At 41.9% G+C, this 20,579-nt stretch overlaps 1 protein-coding gene across 1 annotated transcript in view; it reads right to left on the reverse strand.

The window, feature by feature from the left end:
- The window catches only part of esyt1b (extended synaptotagmin-like protein 1b), a 227,765-nt gene that overhangs the window by 85,423 nt on the left and 121,763 nt on the right, over positions 1–20,579 (reverse strand). Inside the window, exons 29-30 of the mRNA XM_060919134.1 lie at positions 5,812–5,894; positions 5,609–5,657 (exon numbers count right to left, since the gene is read on the reverse strand). Coding sequence (XP_060775117.1) covers positions 5,609–5,657; positions 5,812–5,894 — 132 coding nt within the window. The remainder of the gene's footprint in view (positions 1–5,608; positions 5,658–5,811; positions 5,895–20,579) is intronic.

Consider the following 20,579-nt stretch of genomic DNA (forward strand, 5'->3'; position numbering starts at 1 on the left):
CTATTTATTGTTTGATGGTCGTAAACACATTAAGAAGGCAAGAAATTCCACCAATTAACTCTTGACAAGACACACGTTAAACATGGCAGGTGACTTCCAAATAAAGCTGGTTAAGATAATGCCAATAGTGTGCAAAGTTGCCCTCATGGTAAACCGTGGCTACTTTGAATAATCTAAGATATGAAAAATTTTGCTTTGTAACACTTTACCACATACAGTATATGGAATTATGTTCCACGTGTTATTTCATAGTTTTGTTCATAGTTCAGTATTGTTCTACAATGTAGAAAATAGTCAAAATACAGAAAAAAAAAAAACCATGAATGAGTGTGTCCAAAGTTTTGACTGGTAATGTATATATCAGCTGTTTCTGCAAGTGGAGAAAATGGAACAGGACTTGGAAAACTTATCAGGGAGACTGCCAAGAGGCCTATTACAACATTAATGGAGCTGAAGGAAAATCCGGCATGTACTGGTCACTCCCTGAATGTAAAAACTCTCGTATTCTTAACATGCGTGGGCCATGGGGTGGATGGCTAGACAGAAGTCATGTTTTACAAAAAGAAAACATCCAATTCTGCCTAAATGTTGCCAAAACATATACAATCACCCCAAACCATGTTTGCAAAATGTTATGGTCTGATGAAACCAAGGTAGATCTTTTTGGGCATAATTCTATGACATATGTTTGGTGCAAAAACAAGACAGCTTATTACTCAAAACAAAAAAACCCTATACCTACAGTGAAGCATGGTGGTGGCATCATCACGCTATGGGGCTGCTTCTCTTCAGCTGGGACTGGGGCTCTAGTTAAAATAGAGGGACTCATGGATGGTTCAAAATACCAATCTATTTTGGCACAAAACCTGCAGGCCACTGTTACACAGCTGAAGATGAAGACAAATTTCACCTTCCAGCACGATAGCAACCAGGGCACAATGTCCAGAGCGACTTCCATCCATCTATCCATTATCCACAACTGCTTATCCTGTGTAGGGTTGCGGGCAAGCTGGAGCCCATCCCAGCTGACTATGGCCAAGTTTACATTAGACCGTATCTGTCTCATTTTCTTCGCGGATGCACTGTCCGTTTACATTAAAGTAGTTCTCGAATTTTAGAACCCACTATTGATGAAAATGTAGTATAAGGGTATATATTCAATGTATGCAAATTAAAAATAAAAAATTTCCCCATCAAAGGGGTGTATTTGAGTGACAAAACCGAGCTTTTGGGAAGCATTTCCTGGAAATCCCAGTCGGGAGTCACGTGACCGATGACGTAGTAAATTGACCAGGATGGCAGCATCCAGTATAAACACAAGCGAAATGAGTGAATCAGACAGCGATTATTCAGACGAAATTGCGTCTGAAGACGAAAGTGAATCGTGTTCCAGTCGAGGTGAGTCAATGCACAACATTTTTTCTACTAAATCAGAGGTCTGGGCCGAAATGTGCGTTGTGATCGGCAGTATATTTGGGGCGACCGATGGCGTTCAAGCGGCCTTTCCAACAACACGGAAATGACTGCAGCTGTCAAAATCTGCTTTGTGTGCGTTCGGAGCTTGGGGAGAAGAAAAATGCGGGCCTGAATGGGGACAGTCACAGCTGTATCGTAGAAGTGCAAAGCAGGAACTCGTCCAGGGATCGTCTAGTTCTTGTTTAGTTAAAGAACCCTTTACTTGTCCTAAAGGTTCGGGAAGCTCGTTCAAAGCGCGCCTCAAGATTCTCCCATGGACTATAAAAAACACTTTTCCCTTTACACTCATCAGCATAAATATGTGCACTAGCCTTCAACTAGCACCAGTCTGCCCTCGTCCGCTTTACTTGCCGGTTCCACTCAGCGAGATCGTATCCATTATTCTTATCAGGATCAGGGAACTGATGCAGAGATACTCCGTCTTTGTTGGTTTTAGAACAGCTGTACGCGACACACTTTTTTACCATTCTTTAAATTCATTTCTTAAGACAAGGATTTTTTAAGATGTTACCTGGCCAGCGGGAGTTTTCCTGGTGGTTCAGTGTGGGCCGGCGGAGAAAAAAAAAAAAAAGCAGTTGCGCGCTGGCCTTTAATATGATAATCAATGTTAACAGTTTCTTTAAGAAACTGTTAACATTGCTTATCATATTAAAGGCCAGCGCGCAACTGTTTTTTTTTTTTCTCCGCCGGCCCACACTGAACCACCGGCCCACCGGGAAAACTCCCGCTACTCCCGATGGCCAGTCCGTGTGTGCCTTGACAGTTTCGGCGATAAACTTCCGCCTTCTTCAAAACAGTCACCAGATGTCGAGTGGTGACGTGCCTTATCAGCTGATGTTACTCTAAGGAGGCGTGAACGTCCCGCCCAATTTGACAGGTAGTTCACACCTCCTGCTGTACCTGACAGCAGGAGGCGTGAACTACCTGTCAAATTGGGCGGGACGTTCACGCCTCCTTAGAGTAACATCAGCTGATAAGGCACGTCACCACTCGACATCTGGTGACTGTTTTGAAGAAGGCGGAAGTTTATCGCCGAAACTGTCAAGGTAACATCTTAAAAAAAATCCTTGTCTTAAGAAACGAATTTAAAGAATAGTTTCAATAGGTAGACATAATGAACTTTCACTACACACTTTTTTACCATCGTATACAGTGGAAATAATCCGGAGATCCGCGAATTGTCACTCACAGTCACAGTATGTACAGGCAGTGAGCTGTCTAGCTTGTCAATTTACTACGTCATCGGTCACATGATCGCGGCGCGATGTTTTGCTCGTGGGCTATCACAGAAAATCCTCTATAAAATCATAACGGATAAACATTTTTTAGTGATTTTTTTTGTAATATACTACAAATATTAGTATTCATCGTTACATGCAAAGGCGATTTTCAAATTCTAGAACTACTTTAAAATGCCTGGAAACGCCGGGAAACGGGAATCCGCCAGGGTCCACGTATTCAATCCAGATCGTGTCTGGTCCGGTGCTGTGTAAACATTGAGATACGCAGATACGCTGTGCTGAGCTCTAGCTGGCGTCGTCATTGGACAACGTCACTGTGACATCCACCTTCCTGATTCGCTGGCGTTGGTCATGTGACGCGACTGCTGAAAAACGGCGCGGACTTCCGCCTTGTATCACCTTTCATTAAAGAGTATAAAAGTATGAAAATACTGCAAATACTGATGCAAATACTGCCCATTGTGTAGTTATGATTGTCTTTAGGCTTGCCATCCTTCCACTTGCAAGTGGCAAGTGACGCGCATGCCCGACATGCACTGGGATCACACACACAGCGGCTCAGTCCCGAATCACTGCTCGTGCGCTTCACTCGCGCGCTCTGTGAGCTGCGCAGGGCCGGAATGCGCACCCTCCAGAGGGCACTCGCTGTTCAGGGTGGAGTGATTTGGAGCGCAGGATGCCTGTGGAGCCGAGCGTATCCGTGTACTGGCGTTGCTGTGTGCACGCGAATCGTGTATTGGCGTTGCTGTGTGCACGCGAATCGTTTTAAAAACGTTAATCTGATGATCCGCTGATACGGTCTAAGGCCAAGTTTACATTAGACCGTATCTGTCTCGTTTTCTTTGCGGATGCACTGTCCGTTTACATTAAAACGCCTGGAAACGCCGGGAAACGGGAATCCGCCAGGGTCCCACGTATTCAATCTAGATCGTATCTGGTCCGGTGCTGTGTAAACATTGAGAATACGCGGATACACTGTGCTGAGCTCTAGCTGGCGTCGTCATTGGACAACGTCACTGTGACATCCACCTTCCTGATTCGCTGGCGTTGGTCATGTGACGCGACTGCTGAAAAACGGCATGGACTTCCGCCTTGTATCACCTTTCATTAAAGAGTATAAAAGTATGAAAATACTGCAAATACTGATGCAAATACTGCCCATTGTGTAGTTATGATTGTCTTTAGGCTTGCCATCCTTCCACTTGCAAGTGGTAAGTGATATGCGCTGGGATCACACACACAGCGGCTCAGTCCCGAATCGTGGCTTGTGCACTTCACTCGCGCGCTCTGTGAGCTGCGCAGGGCCGGAGTGCGCACCCTCCAGAGGGCACTCGCTGTTCAGGGCGGAGTGATTTGGAGCGCAGGATGCCTGCGGAGCCGAGCGTATCCGTGTATTGGTGTTGCTGTGTACACGCGAATCGTGTATTGGTGTTGCTGTGTGCACGCTAATCGTTTTAAAAACGTTAATCTGATGATCCGCTGATACGGTCTAATGTAAACCCCACCTAATGTAAACCCCACCTATGGGCGAGAGGTGAGGTACACTCTGGACAAGTCGCCAGATCATCACAGGGCTGACACATCGAGACAAACAACCATTCACACTCACATTCACACCTACGGTCAATTTAGATTAGCCACCATTTAGCCTAACCTGCATGTCTTTGGACTTTGGGGGAAACTGGAGCACCTGGAGGAAACCCACGCAGACATGGGGAGAACATACAAACTCCACACAGAAAGGCCCCCGTCGGCCACTGGGCTTGAACCTAGAGCCTTCTTGCTGTGAGGCGACAGTGCTAACAACTACACCACCGTGCCACCCCCAGAGTGACTTCCATTTACCTTTTTCTTCCTTAATACAAGTGAGCAGTTGAGGGTTTAAAGGCCTTGCTAAAGTGGCCATCAGTGGTACTAATGACTTTACAATCAGAAATCCAATATCTTATCCACTGAGGCTACGTTTACATTAGACCGTATCTGTCTCGTTTTCTTCGCGGATGCACTGTCCGTTTACATTAAACCACCTGGAAAAGCCGGGAAACGGGAATCCGCCAGCGTCCACGTATTCAATCTAGATCGTATCTGGTCCAGTGCTGTGTAAACATTGAGATACGCGAATACGCTGTGCTGAGCTCTAGCTGGCGTCCTCATTGGACAACGTCACTGTGACATCCACCTTCCTGATTCGCTGGCGTTGGTCATGTGACGCGACTGCTGAAAAACGGCGCGGACTTCCGCCTTGTATCACCTTTCATTAAAGAGTATAAAAGTATGAAAATACTGCAAATACTGATGCAAATACTGCCCATTGTGTAGTTATGATTGTCTTTAGGCTTGCCATCCTTCCACTTGCAAGTAGTAAGTGATATGCGCTGGGATCTCACACACAGTGGCTCAGTCCCGAATCACTGCTTGTGCACTTCACTCGCGTGCTCTGTGAGCTGCGCAGGGCCGGAGTGCGCACCCTCCAGAGGGCACTCGCTGTTCAGGGCGGAGTGATTTGGAGCGCAGGATGCCTGCGGAGCCGAGCGTATCCGTGTATTGGTGTTGCTGTGTGCACGGCTAACGGTTTTAGTGTAAACGCGAATCGTTTTAAGAACGTTAATCTGATGATCCGCTGATTCGACGTAATGTAAACGTAGCCTGAGCTACCACTGCCCACAACAAGGGGTGTGCACACTTATGGAACCAGGTAATTGCAAGTTTTTACTTTTTCTTTGATCTGACATAATTCATCTTAGTTTCATTTTTTAAATATAACAAAACCTGCAATTTTAACAGGTGTGTATAGACTTTGTATATCTGCTGAATATTACTGAATCTGTGTTCTTGAAATTTAAAAATTAATGAAGGCATTTAAAACCTAAACAAAACAGCCAAAGACTGACCTGGTCAATGTATTGATCCTGAATGATTTCACTCAAGCTGATGTGAAACCTGTTGGAAAAAAATATCACATTCCTTTAAGACATTTATGATTTGCAAAAGGTGTATGTTAGTCTTTTAACAGTCTTAAAGATACATGTATGTAAACATAAAACCTTGCAATCCTGTCAATAATCTTCTATACATATAATTGTAGTCTACATACCTTCCTAGAAAATCATCTTTATCAATGTCCTTGTCAAACACCTCTATGCAGACTTCTGAAGCTGACTGGGAGGCCAAAACCAGCTGCAGGAATCATTGGGAATAAATATTTTAGACTTGACCTTATTACTTCACTTTTATCATTAAATCAAAATCTGTTAAAAGAAAACGCCAGGTTTTTTTTAAACCTGGGCCATATTTTCCCATGTTTCTGGATCCAAATATTTACTAGGGACAAAAACAATTGAAATAGGTCCAGTACTGAGTTAGAACCCTATAACTGGCAACTGCAAAAGGCTATACAATGTAATCCTTTGGGGCAATCATCTGCATCAAAGTAAACCACTGGTTTTCACCACTGACATCTTCATAATGTTATTATAAGTCTCTGATGACATAAAAAGGATCCCTACAGAGATTAACCAATGTCTGTTTACCTCAATAACTGTAAGGAAACTGTAGAAAATTACTTTCTACGCTTTTTTTTTACCTTTCTTCTTTCAGTCTCTGATGCACCACCCCATTCAGTGCCTGTAGACGTTAATTGCACGGGGGCTGTTTTCTGATGTTGAAAAAAAGTCACACAGAATACATGAAGTCTATTTTCAAAGTAATTCCCAAATATTTCGCTGAATCCAACAAGATAAGCTGTTTGAATTTGATGGCAGTCCCTATTTATTTGAGCCAGAGTATACAGATGAAGAACTCCGAGAAACTGAAGAGAGGATGAGGAGAGTGAGATAGGAGCACACTTTGCAATCTTCATTCAATTCCGTCTAGCCTCTATTATTCCTAAATATATAGGAGGTGCAAAATTGGCATAAAGCCCATCTTATTGTCAAGTCATATAATACGTAAGCAGAACATGACTTTTTTTTTTTTAAAAAACACACACTAACACTTGCGTCAAAAAATTACTCAGATATTGTAAGCTTGTTGATATTAAATCTATAATTATGAATGACAACAGCTGAAAAGTGCAAAAGTCTTCGGCAAATGTAAAGAAATGCTGTAGACCAAAAATGGCTTTTAAAAAAATGAAGTAAAATGTTTCAATATATATATAAAATAAATAAATAAATAAATAAATAAAAACACCAGTAGTAAGCCATAATATGTTAAAGTCAATATTGGGTGTGAAATGACCCTTTGTTTTATTTAAAAATTTTTTTTTAAATTAAATAAATAAAAAATAAAAATAATAAAAAATTGTAGTCTCAGGTACAATTAGTTCAGTTTTATAAGGAAATGAGCTGTAGGTTTTACTGAGCATCTTGCAGAACCAGCCACAGTTATTCTGGACACTTTGTTACACTTGCTTCTTAATTTTGCAGCAAAACCCAGTAGCCTTTATTATGTTTCTTTTTTTAATCGGAAAATTGGTCTCTTATGTAATATGCTGCTCAGATACAAGTTTTTTTTCTCTAAGATTTAATTATGTGCTGGAAAACAAAATGTTTGGAACTCAAATGTTTTTGCACTGAATCAATAATGTAGTAGTCATAAAATAGAAATCTATAACAAAGTTTGTATGGTAACAAATAGGGGACTTTGGCTGGGTTGCACCAACATAACTTAAATTAAACCTAGTTTAGGCCTAAACTAGGTTTAGTAAATCTATGTTTAAATCGGGTTTAAATTAATCAGAGATATATGTTGCACATCTTAATTTTAACCTTGGATTAGTTAAACCATTTTAAGCGAGGATTAAAATAAAATTAATCTATGTTTATTGTCCGCCATGATGGATTCTGACAAGATGTAAATAAATACATAGCCTAATAAAGGGCACCAAAATAATGATACAAGGAGAACAACATTTACTACTTTTTAAACGAATGTCTCGTGACTACCGTTGAATTGTATCATTATCGCTAACGCTTAAATGGTTATAATAAGTAACGGCCTGTGATCTTTTACCATCATGGCACCACGGCACAGAGGCTCAAATTTTTCATAATTTGAAAAAGACTTGCTGGCTGAACTCATGGAGGAGTTTGGTAAAGTGATTGAGGACAAGAAAACAGATAGTGTCACATCTGAAAAGAAGGAGCAGGCGTGGTTGGAGTTAACTGAGAGGTTCAATGCATCAGCTGGCATTAAGGAGTCAAGGGACAAGGCTCAACTTAAAGGCTGCTGGAAAAATCTGAAGAGCAAGGTGAAAGGGGACACGGCTGAAGACAGAGGAGAGAGATTTAAAACTGGCGGGGGAAGACAAAAAGAAAACACCGACCCGTTGTCTGCTAAAGTCACCAAGATTATCCCACAGCAGATTGCTCCCCTCCCCAACCCTTATGACGACGACGGAGCTCTAGATAAAACAACAGACTTTGGTAAGTTGCTAATGATGCTAACTATGCTAACGCTATATTCATCTATACACAGTAGGCTAATGTAGCTGCTTAAAGTTACTCACCAAAAGGATAACATTCTTGTTAGACACATCTCTCCTATAATCCAATGAAGATTTTGCTTAAGTTGTTTATGAATATTTATTTATAACTGATGCAATAGAAAACAAAAATAAACATTAACATTTGCAGCAGCCTACTGATTTCCACTAGCACCTTGCATAAAATTAAAAGCAAAGTTTGTGGTTTCACCGAAGTCCTGTAACCTAGCATTAGGCTCATGCCAAAATTTAAAGTGTCTAATTAGACCGAGGCCCACAAACATCAAATACAATGTAATGACACAGGCATACACTTGTTAATTTTTAAATTATATTCTGAATAACAATTTGTTATATTTTTTATTTTGTTCTGATTTGTCTTGGCTTGGAAAATAATGGCCAGTTAGGAGAGGGCAATAAAAGCTGAGGATGATGCCTCTCTGGTCTAATGATTACTCCTTTGCGTGTTTGTGTTTTGGGTTGATAGATGACACCGTCATTGTCCTGGAACCTGTGAACGATGTCATCGGAGCAACAGTACCATCTCTTAGACCACCTCCTGAGAAGCGCATCAAGCTGACCCATCATGAAATTTTAGAACTTGAGAAAGAGCGGTGTCTTCTGGACATTGAAAATGGAAAACTTTTCAAATAAGTACTTTTACTTAAAAAGGAAGTTTTAAACACTTCAAAAGCAAAAATTGGAGATGAGCCAGCCACCCGAGGCCTCCCTCGGGGCTCTGTTGAATGAAATGATGTAATCACATTTTTGTTTTAATAAGTTTATTGTTTTTTCATTGCATATGCTTTAAATGTTTCATGTGTATTTAAATTGTTACATTGTGTAAATAAAGTCCCATCAGGGTTCCTCCCTGTACGGATGACAAAAAATATTTTGTATATTAGTTGGGTCATAAATTTAAATCATAGCTCTGGAATTACTGATTTACTTTGATTAGACTGCAAAGTGGTTTTCAATCAGTGTTCTCCTCACAGCATTTCCACTGATATTTGCAGCATTTTGTAGGCCTGCTTGCACATCCTCAACATCCTCATGTGGGTCCTCATTCTCCTCTGGCAGCTCGTCTCTGACTCTCTTCCCAAAGTTGTAAAGCACAGCTACTGCTACCATTACTGTTAGGGTAGTGTCCAGTTTGGTGCATAGTCCCAATCTCAAACATGGAAATCTTCGCTTTCACATCCCAAACGCTCTCTCAACAACTGCTCTTGTTTGAATGCGAGAGGAGTTGTACAACCCCGATTCCAAAAAAAGTTGGGACAAAGTACAAATTGTAAATAAAAACAGAATGCAATGATGTGGAAGTTTCAAAATTCCATATTTTATTCAGAATAGAACATAGATGACATATCAAATGTTTAAACTGAGAAAATGTATCATTTAAAGAGAAAAATTAGGTGATTTTAAATTTTATAACAACACATCTCAAAAAAGTTGGGACAAGGCCATGTTTACCACTGCGAGCCATCCCCTTTTCTCTTTACAACAGTCTGTAAACGTCTGGGGACTGAGGAGACAAGTTGCTCAAGTTTAGGGATAGGAATGTTAACCCATTCTTGTCTAATGTAGGATTCTAGTTGCTCAACTGTCTTAGGTCTTTTCTGTCGTATCTTCCGTTTTATGATGCGCCAAATGTTTTCTATGGGTGAAAGATCTGGACTGCAGGCTGGCCAGTTCAGTACCCAGACCCTTCTTCTACGCAGCCATGATGCTGTAATTGATGCAGTATGTGGTCTGGCATTGTCATGTTGGAAAAATGCAAGGTCTTCCCTGAAAGAGATGTCGTCTGGATGGGAGCATATGTTGCTCTAGAACCTGGATATACCTTTCAGCATTGATGGTGTCTTTCCAGATGTGTAAGCTGCCCATGCCACATGCACTAATGCAAACCCATACCATCAGAGATGCAGGCTTCTGAACTGAGTGCTGATTACAACTTGGGTCGTCCTTCTCCTCTTTAGTCCGAATGACACGGCGTCCCTGATCTCCATAAAGAACTTCAAATTTTGATTTGTCTGACCACAGAACAGTTTTCCACTTTGCCACAGTCCATTTTAAATGAGCCTTGGCCCAGAGAAGACGTCTGCGCTTCTGGATTATGTTTAGATATGGCTTCTTCTTTGAACTATAGAGTTTTAGCTGGCAACGGCAGATGGCACGGTGAATTGTGTTCACAGATAATGTTCTCTGGAAATATTCCTGAACCCATTTTGTGATTGCCAATACAGAAGCATGCCTGTATGTGATGCAGTGCGGTCTAAGGGCCTGAAGATCACGGGCACCCAGTATGGTTTTCCGGCCTTGATCCTTGCGCACAGAGATTCTTCCAGATTCTCTGAATCTTTTGATATTATGCACTGTAGATGATGATATGTTCAAACTCTTTGCAATTTTACACTGTCGAACTCTTTTCTGATACTGCTCCACTATTTGTCGGCGCAGAATTAGGGGGATTGGTGATCCTCTTCCCATCTTTACTTCTGAAAGCCGCTGCCACTCCAAGATGCTCTTTTTATACCCAGTCATGTTAATGACCTATTGCCAATTGACCTAATGAGTTGCAATTTGGTCCTCCAGCTGTTCCTTTTTTGTACCTTTAACTTTTCCAACCTCTTATTGCCCCGTCCCAACTTTTTTGAGATGTGTTGGTGTCATGAAATTTCAAATGAGCCAATATTTGGCATGAAATTTCAAAATGTCTCACTTTTGACATTTGATATGTTGTTTATGTTCTATTGTGAGTACAATATCATGAAATTTCAAATGAGCCAATATTTGGCATGAAATATTGCATTCCGTTTTTATTTACAATTTGTACTTTGTCCCAACTTTTTTGGAATCAGGGTTGTAGTTCCTTTCAGCTTGAGTTTCAGGGTTCAAGAGTGGAGCCATCAGGTATGAGCGACATGCATAGCCACTAGAGGTCTGCGCGGGTCGGATTTTTCAGTCCTGCTCCCGCCCGCATTGTGCAGTCCCACTCCTGCCCGCGCCCGCAAAGAATTATGATTTTCAGTCCCGCTCCCGCCCGCGCCTGCCATATTTTGTCCCACTCCCGCCCGCAAATCCAGCATGATGCAGACGTTCGCGTTATTTCTCAGGAAAGTTCTTGTCTTGACACAGCGTGATGGTGCCCCGCCCCCTACTTTGAGTGGATTTGAGTATAAATATCTACAGCTCACGTTGGTTATTGTTTACCTTATTTCGGAATTCAGCAAGTAGTATCTCTAATAATAATAAATGCTGTCAAACGATTAAAATATTTAATCGCAAATCACACATTTTTATCACATGAGAAACCACTGTAATTCTCTGATCAGCATAAAAAAGTGAATGGGCTTGCTTTGTACCAATGTTTTTTTTTTTTATTGCAAAGCAGAGCTAGTAAAAGAAATGAATTGGTTTCTTGCTTGCGTTAGTCTACAACTTTAATCAGAGAGACATGTTACACAGTGACGGTAGGCTTGACTCAATGCTATCCCAGAAATCCTTCCTGTAATATGCAAATTTGGCCGCCTCTGATTGGACAGCCAAATTTGCATATTACAGGAAGGATTTCTGGGATAGCATTCACTACGTTTACATGCACAGAGAGAATTGAATTTCTGCCGTTGCTCGACTGAAATCGAGGTTCAAAATGCCATGTATACACCTTAATTCGGCTGAAATTGAACCGAACTTGATTTCTCGGAATCGAGCTACACGACCTAGTTTATGCGATTTCTGCCGAGCTACTTTGTGCATGTATACCCTATCGAGCTACTTGTCGAGCTACTTCCGGAAGTGACGAGACCACAAGCGGGAAACAACAGCCTCGGTCGGCATGACAACGAATCATGACAACGGCATGAATCTTTTCTTTTTGTGGCATTGTTTGCACTGTTAAAATTTAGCTCACTTACTGTATCACCAAATACATCTGTACAGCTGTTGCATAGCTGTGAATTGTGTACATAAACAAGTCACTGTATTTGTGTGTGTGTGTATATGTCCAACATCTGAAGAATGTCAATAAAAACAAAACAATTGAACTTTTTGTGTGTTTATTAAGACATAAGTTAAATTGTAAGCAAAAAAAAAATTTTTTGTAAGCAAAAAATGGACTTTAGAAAAATATTATTGTGCAAAATAAGTTGTCTTACAAAACAGTGGTCTGCGCAGGACAGTTTGTAGCCATAGTCTGTTAGAGCAAGCATAACAGCTTGAACACGGAACTGCTAGTGTTGCCAGATTGGGTGTTTTAAGTGCATTTTAGCGGATTTGAACATGTTTTGGGCTGGAAAACGTCAGCAGTATCTGGCAACACTATAGCTCTTCTTCATGTCAACAACCGGAAGTGTATCAACACGATGGGGCGTGTAGCGCCACGTGTGGCTCGGGTACACAATGCACCTTGCACAATAGCCCGATTTCACTTGTGCATGTAGGATTGGATTTCTCTGGCACCCCTGCTGGGACCCTTTGCTCGATTACCAACAGTAGCTCGATTTGGACGTGCATGTAAACGTAGTCATTGAGTCAAGCCTACCATCACTGTGTAACCTGTCTCTCTGGTTAAAGTTGTAGACTAACGCAACAAGTAAATCAATTCACTCATGGTTCTCTTGCTAGCTGGGTGTGAACTGCGAGTCATTAGAGTGATCAAAGGATTTCCCCTTAGGGTGGTCAATGGCAAGTTTAAGATACTATTTCTCACTCAATCCGGCAATCTGACTTTCTCTGCAAATTTAGGCATCTTAAAATGTTTTTATTAATGCCAAATAAAATATCCAGCACAAATTATATATGATAGACATAAATTAATAATTTATACATTTTATTTCAAGCATGTTTTTAGTTAGCGGGACTGCAGCTTATCACCGCTCCCACCCGCGCCGCATATGTGCACTCCCGCTCCCGCCCGCGCGCGCATATGCGCACTTCCGGTCCCGCCCGCGCCCGCAATGAGCTTTCAAAATTTCCACCAAGATGTCAGGAATAATGATGTTAAATGCCGAGCTGAAGTCTATGAACAGCATCCTGACGTAGCTCCCTGGCTGCGTGCTGTGTGCAGAGCTGTAGCGATGGCGTCCTCCGTCGATCTGTTAGCTCTGTAGGCGAACTGATGTGGGTCCAGGTTTGAGGGGAGACAGGCCTTGATGTGGTGAAGGATGAGCCTCTCAAAGCATTTACATCAGTAAATGTAACTTAACATCAGTAGTCATGAAATGCTTTGAGAGGCTTATCCTTCACTATATCAAGGCCCGTCTCCCCTCAAACATGGACCCACATCAGTTCGCCTACAGAGCTAACAGATCGATGGAGGACGCCATCGCTACAGCTCTGCACACAGCACTCAGCCACCTCGAGCAGCCAGGGAGCTACGTCAGGATGCTGTTCATAGACTTCAGCTCGGCATTTAACACCATTATTCCTGACATCTTGGTGGAAAAGCTGACCAACATCGCTCTTTCCCCCTCCACCTGTGCCTGGATCAAGGATTTCCTGACTGACCACCCTCAAACGGTTAAGGTAGGCACCACCTGCTCCTCCACCCTGACCGTCAGCACAGGCTCACCTCAGGGCTGTGTGCTGAGCCCTCTCCTGTATTCCCTGTATATGCATGACTGCACACCCATCCACCCCTCCAATACCATCATTAAATTTGCGGATGACACCACGGTCATCAGCCTCATCAGCGGAGGGGACGAGACTGCGTACAGGGATGAGGTCAACATGCTGACAGGTTGGTGTTCTGCACACAACCTGCTGCTCAACACCAGCAAAACCCGCCTGTATGTAACATTTCTTGAAATTAAATCAGGTTTCCTCTTGATATAAAACCCAAATATGTACTAAGTAAATAACACCATATATTTTAACAGGTGCTCGGTCACACAGATGCTTAGCGGGGGCTGAAAACATAGCAGTCCATTATCTATACTGCACATCACACAGGCTTGTAGTACTCGAGTCCAGGACTCAGACTCGAGTCTGACTCGTGCCCTAATTTTAAGGACTCGTGACTTGACTTAGACTCGGATTTGTGCATGAACTGCATTCGGGCTCATAAATTGGAGACAAGGACTCAGATTTTTTCTTTATTTTTTGCAACATACCATAATAATTTGGCATATTTATATCTACATTAACTTTTATACTAATTTCATGCAAGAGAATGCACATTCACCTGTTCATACGTCATGGTCAGGAACAAACTAACATTAAATGGTGCTAAAATGCTGAGCGGGAATGCCCCTAGGATTGTCTGCTTTGCTTAAACAGACTTCTTGAGCAGTGGGAAAAAACTGCACTGCTATGTGTTTCATACGTAGAAGAACTATCGAGGTGACGACGGGCACAACCTCGAACTTCAGTCATCATTTGGCAAGACTACACCCAGAGAGTAAATGACCCATGTTCATTGCTCTGTTGATAGCGGGGGCTTGCGTGCTGACCGATGAACTAGCTAGTGTTAACCCTCTCTCGTGTTATTTGCCCTGTTCATAGCAGGGCTTGCTAAGCAATGAAGAAGCTTTTTATCTGTAGCCTCTTAACTAAAATGGGGCAGTCAAGCAGTAACGTTAATCCAACACAGTAGCAGAGATGGTTTCATATAAAGGCAGCAACAGCCACCGTCAAATGGTGCAGTTGGAGTCTTGTTCTCGGACTCCAGTTGGACTCGAGTTGGACTTGACTCAGATCAATAGTGGGCTCGACTCGGCCTCGACTCGAAATTTTCTTTACTGACCTGGACTTGACTTGGACTTGAACACTGGGGACTAGAGACTGAACTCAGACTTGAGGTTTAGCGACTGAACTACAATGCTGACATCACAAAATGAATCCCCCAGATGGCATGCAAGTACAACCCCGATTCCAAAAAAGCTGGGACAATGTACAAATTGTAAATAAAAACGTAATGCAATAATTTACAAATCTCAAAAACTGATATTGTACTCAATAGAACATAGACAACATATCAAATGTTGAAAGTGAGACATTTTGAAATTTCATGCCAAATATTGGCTCATTTGAAATTTCATGACACCAACACATCTCAAAAAAGTTGGGACGGGGCAATAAGAGGCTGGAAAAGTTAAAGGTACAAAAAAGAAACTTCTGGAGGACCAAATTGCAACTCATTAGGTCAATTGGCAATAGGTCATTAACATGACTGGGTATAAAAAGAGCATCTTGGAGTGGCAGCGGCTCTCAGAAGTAAAGATGGGAAGAGGATCACCAATCCCCCTAATTCTGCGCCAACAAATAGTGGAGCAATATCAGAAAGGAGTTTGACAGTATAAAATTGCAGAGAGTTTGAACATATCATCATCTACAGTGCATATCATCATCAAAAGATTCAGAGAATCTGGAAGAATCTCTGTGCGCAAGGGTCAAGGCCGGAAAACCCTACTGGGTGCCCGTGATCTTCAGGCCCTTAGACGGCACTGCATCACATACAGGCATGCTTCTGTATTGGAAATCACAAAATGGGCTCAGGAATATTTCCAGAGAACATTATCTGTGAACACAATTCACCGTGCCATCCGCCGTTGCCAGCTAAAACTCTATAGTTCAAAGAAGAAGCCGTATCTAAACTTGATCCAGAAGCGCAGACATCTTCTCTGGGCCAAGGCTCATTTAAAATGGACTGTGGCAAAGTGGAAAACTGTTCTGTGGTCAGACGAATCAAAATTTGAAGTATGGAAATCAGGGACGCCGTGTCATTCGGACTAAAGAGGAGAAGGACGACCCAAGTTGTAATCAGCACTCAGTTCAGAAGCCTGCATCTCTGATGGTATGGGGTTGCATTAGTGCGTGTGGCATGGGCAGCTTACACATCTGGAAAGACACCATCAATGCTGAAAGGTATATCCAGGTTCTAGAGCAACATATGCTCCCATCCAGACGACCTCTCTTTCAGGGAAGACCTTGCATTTTCCAACATGACAATGCCAAACCACATACTGCATCAATTACAGCATCATGGCTGCGTAGAAGAAGGGTCCGGGTACTGAACTGGCTAGCCTGCAGTCCAGATCTTTCACCCATAGAAAATATTTGGCGCATCATAAAACCGAAGATACGACAAAAAAAAAAAAAAAAAAAGACCTAAGACAGTTGAGCAACTAGAATCCTACATTAGACAAGAATGGGTTAACATTCCTATCCCTAAACTTGAGCAACTTGTCTCCTCGGTCCCCAGACGTTTACAGACTGTTGTAAAGAGAAAAGGGGATGGCTCACAGTGGTAAACATGGCCTTGTCCCAACTTTTTTGAGATGTGGTGTTGTCATGAAATTTAAAATCACCTAATTTTTCTCTTTAAATTATACATTTTCTCAGTTTAAACATTTGATATGTCATCTATGTTCTATTCTGAATAAAATATGGAATTTTGAAACTTCCACATCATTGCATTCTGTTTTTATTTACAATTTGTACTTTGTCCCAACTTTTTTGGAATCGGGGTTGTAAACTAGGTCCACGTATCTCCACTGAGATCCTTATATGAAAAGTGCACCAATCTGACATAATAAATATTGTGTCACCAAGTTGCAGCTTGAATGGTATGGCCATGAAATAAATGCCATTAAAATAATCTAGCACACCACCTAGCAGATTGTGAGAACATTGGTGGCAACAATAATTCAAAGAATCAACATGATTCAACAAGCGCAACATTTGGTAAGAAATTACTGCGATACTATTCCTTAAATTACAATGCATCAATAACCTGCCTTTCAAACACAGATCTCATTCAATTCACTGCTACCACCATAAAACAAGGTCATGCACTGAGCAGCTGCCAATAATAATAAACATGAAGATTCATGTTGTGTGCTTAACTCACTGGTGGCCATTTGTAAGTTCTGCTGCAGCAATTTATTATTTGACCAACATTTTAGTTAAAAGAAACAGATGTGTCCCAGGCTGGCATGATAAAGAAAGGATGGTATTTAAGAATTATTTCCATTTTTAATGAATCTTTGCAGAAGGAGAGGCAAGGAGAATTTAGATGAAGACCTGTATTTAAGATAAATAATAGTTTTCATTTACACCATTATTATAAACACAACATGCACATGTAGTTTATGAAAAGCATTTATATCAAGTGAAATCCTGAAATGAAACTGCAATGTTGGCTCTTGGCAAGATTCACAGGTCTCCTGAGAAATAACCACTGGCAGTAGAGGCAAAGTGAAGGTGGCCTAAGCTCTGCCAAAGGCTGTACATTAAAAGAGTATGCAAAACACTTTTATTGGAAATCAGGTGTTTTAAAGCAGACTGGTAAGTATTTGACAACTAGCATTTTTTCTAATTGGGATAGTTAAGGCTCGCTCACAACCCGACACAAGCGTTTTGGACACATAGAGGTTGCAGGGTTTGGTAGCTCGCAGCCCTGCTGCAGGGTCGCGGTGAACCCGGGGGAAAGTTTGGGGGAGGAGTACGGGCAAAGTACTTGTCAAGTACAGGTTGCACACCTGACTTCCTCGAGGTGTGGGAAAAATTGCGCCGTTAGCCCGTGGAAAGTGCATGTCTGACGCACATGATCAGTGCATGTTCAGTGAGTGTGGAGTGTGTGTGACTTGCATTTTACCAGTTTCCTGCGCTACGAGTATGGGCCGCACTTGTGAAGCATATGTGACACATGTGGTTAGCACGTTACAATCACTCATAACTTGCGTTATCAGCACTGGCAAGCCCTGCACGGACAGGGAGAAGTATGCCTTCAAGGCAGAAGGCACAGCACCCCACCAGAGGTATTTTCACAGGTAAATACACATGCTTTAAACATTCATTTCAGTATCTATATGCTTATGCAATTAATATTATATGTGTGGATTTTCATGTATGTTTCAGCTAACGATGCCCAGAAGTGAGGACACTGCAATCCCATCATCACTGTCAGGCCATTGTGCCATGCTCAACGATAAGGACAAGGACATCCCGACACCCCATCCCATCACTCAGCAGGAGTAGGAGCAGGACAGTAGCTCAGAGTCAAAGTGTGTTTCAGTGCTCAAACTGTTGGGCTATTTAGTTGGGATTTTTTAGAATGTAATAAAATGCATTATTCCCTTAAACTCATGTTTTATTATTTGACATTTGCATGGTAAATTAACATATACTCAAATAAAAACCGCAAATGAGGTGGTCGTCTTCCCTTCTACAATGCTACATGATTGGTTCCTTTCCTATATATATATATATATATATATATATATATATATACACACACACACACACACACACACCCAGAGTCTTGCCCCTCGTGTCACATGCAGGTCGCGTGCGCTGCGTGCACGCCACACATAGGGATAGAAAGTGAGATGTACTTCTGTCTTGCAGGCCGCACAAATAGCAAGTGTGGAATACTTGTGTAGTACTTCTGAGGCACGTCACTCGTACAATGACCGTGCGTCACTTGCGCGTCTTACGGTCATCACAAAAAGCCCCTACTAGCCATGCTGCTGACTTGGTTCAGGCGTACAAAAGGAGTGCGGGTTCCGTACGTAGTGTATGCATTCTTGATTTGTCGCAAGACCCGTAGAATTTGCATGTGCAGGACCAAAAGTCTCCACAGCCAGTCTGCGACCTTCTACGGCACTGAACACACGCAAGTGTCGCGCAAGTCTCAAGCACGGTTTTGCCAAATTTTTTACCGTAGACCGCCTGTAGTAGCACATACAGCGGGTTGTGAGTGAGGCTTTAGTGTGCATTGAGGCACATGCACGCAGTGTCTTACAAAAGTATTCATCCCCCTTGATGTTTGTCCTGTTTTGTAGCATTAGAAGCTGGAATTAAAATGGAGCTTAGCAATATTTGATTTACGCAACATACCTACCACTTTAAAGGTGCAAAATTTTTTTATTAAATTGTGACAAACAATAAGATGAAAAAACAGAAATCTGGAATGTGTATTCACCCCCTTCCGTATGAAACCCTGAAATAAGAGCTAGTCCAACCAATTCACTTCATGAGTCACATAATTAGTTGATTAAAGTGCATATCACAGGTAAATTTAGGAGCAAGATGAATGTAATTCTCCTATTTTATATTAAACTTTGGTCAAATATCTGTCACATTTTGTGCAATTTTTTTTACCTTGTGCAATACCAGAAAAATTCAGTTGAAATCAAGCCATTTGAGGCGAATTCGTCCACCTCTGAAAAAAAAATTGGCATTTGGATTTCCCGGCAAACATTGATTTTCGTGACCTCGTGCGCGGGACGCCTCCTTCTGAATCCTATGTCAGCACTGGTTTGTTTATGAGAAAACGACCTAGTGGTTTTCTGCAAATTTCTTCAACGTTATCATGTAATTATTAAAATGGTTAACAGATGTATCGTAGGAGGGTGTAGCAACACCAATCTTGATGGGATTAGTACTCATCGTTTTCCAAAAGACCGGACAATGAGAGAGAAATGGGAATGCTTCGTGCGAGGCATCCGGAAGCCGAGGACTAAGCAGAGCAGAGAAAAAGACCAAGAAAATCGGCAAGTCACAAGTTGACTGCTGCCAGGGTAAGAAATAATTCTGACATATTATATTCTTCATCCAAAGGTGAAGTAACATTGTGCTCAGGTGACAATTCCATATTTCAATGCAAAATCGCTAGCTGCTAAACTTGGTCTACACAGGCTGTGCACTGAAACCGTGCAAGCTCTCGCAGCCTGCTGGCGGTTCCGCAGGTAATGTCACGAATCTGGATCCAGACTCCCTTGGGATTTTTCCAGACGCATTTTGTTTTATTTTTTTCTGCTGTAGACAGATGGCCTGGTGCAAAATTACCCTTCAGGATAAGTGTGTAAAGGGACATACTTTCATATAAAAAAAATGAAATTGGTCCAGGATATGCACTTTAAGATCCACCTGTGTGCAATGAAAGTGTCACATGATCTGTCACATGATGTCTGTATAAAATCAACCTGTTCTGGAAGGACCCTGACTCTGCAACACTACTAAGCAAGCAACATGAAAACCAAGGAGCATTCCAAACATGTCAGAGACAAAGTTGTGGAGAAGTATAGATCAGGGTTGGGTTATAAAAAATATCCCATACTTTGAATATCCCAGGGAGCACCATTAAATCCATTATAGCAAAATGGAAAGAATATGGCACCACTACAAACCTGACAAGAGAAGGCTGCGCACCAAAACTCACAGACCAGGCAAGGAGGGCATTAATCAGAGATGCAACAAAGACACCAGAGAAAACACTGAAGGAGCTGCAAAGATCCACAGCGGAGATGGGAGTATCTGTCCACTGGACCACTTTTAGCTGTACACTCCACAGAGTGGGGCTTTATGGAAGAGTGACCAGAAAAAAGCCATTGCTTAAGAAAACATGCCCAACAGCATGTGGCAGACTCCCC

Source organism: Neoarius graeffei, chromosome 4 (genome assembly GCF_027579695.1).
Source record: "Neoarius graeffei isolate fNeoGra1 chromosome 4, fNeoGra1.pri, whole genome shotgun sequence".
NCBI classification, from domain to species: Eukaryota; Metazoa; Chordata; class Actinopteri; order Siluriformes; family Ariidae; genus Neoarius; species Neoarius graeffei.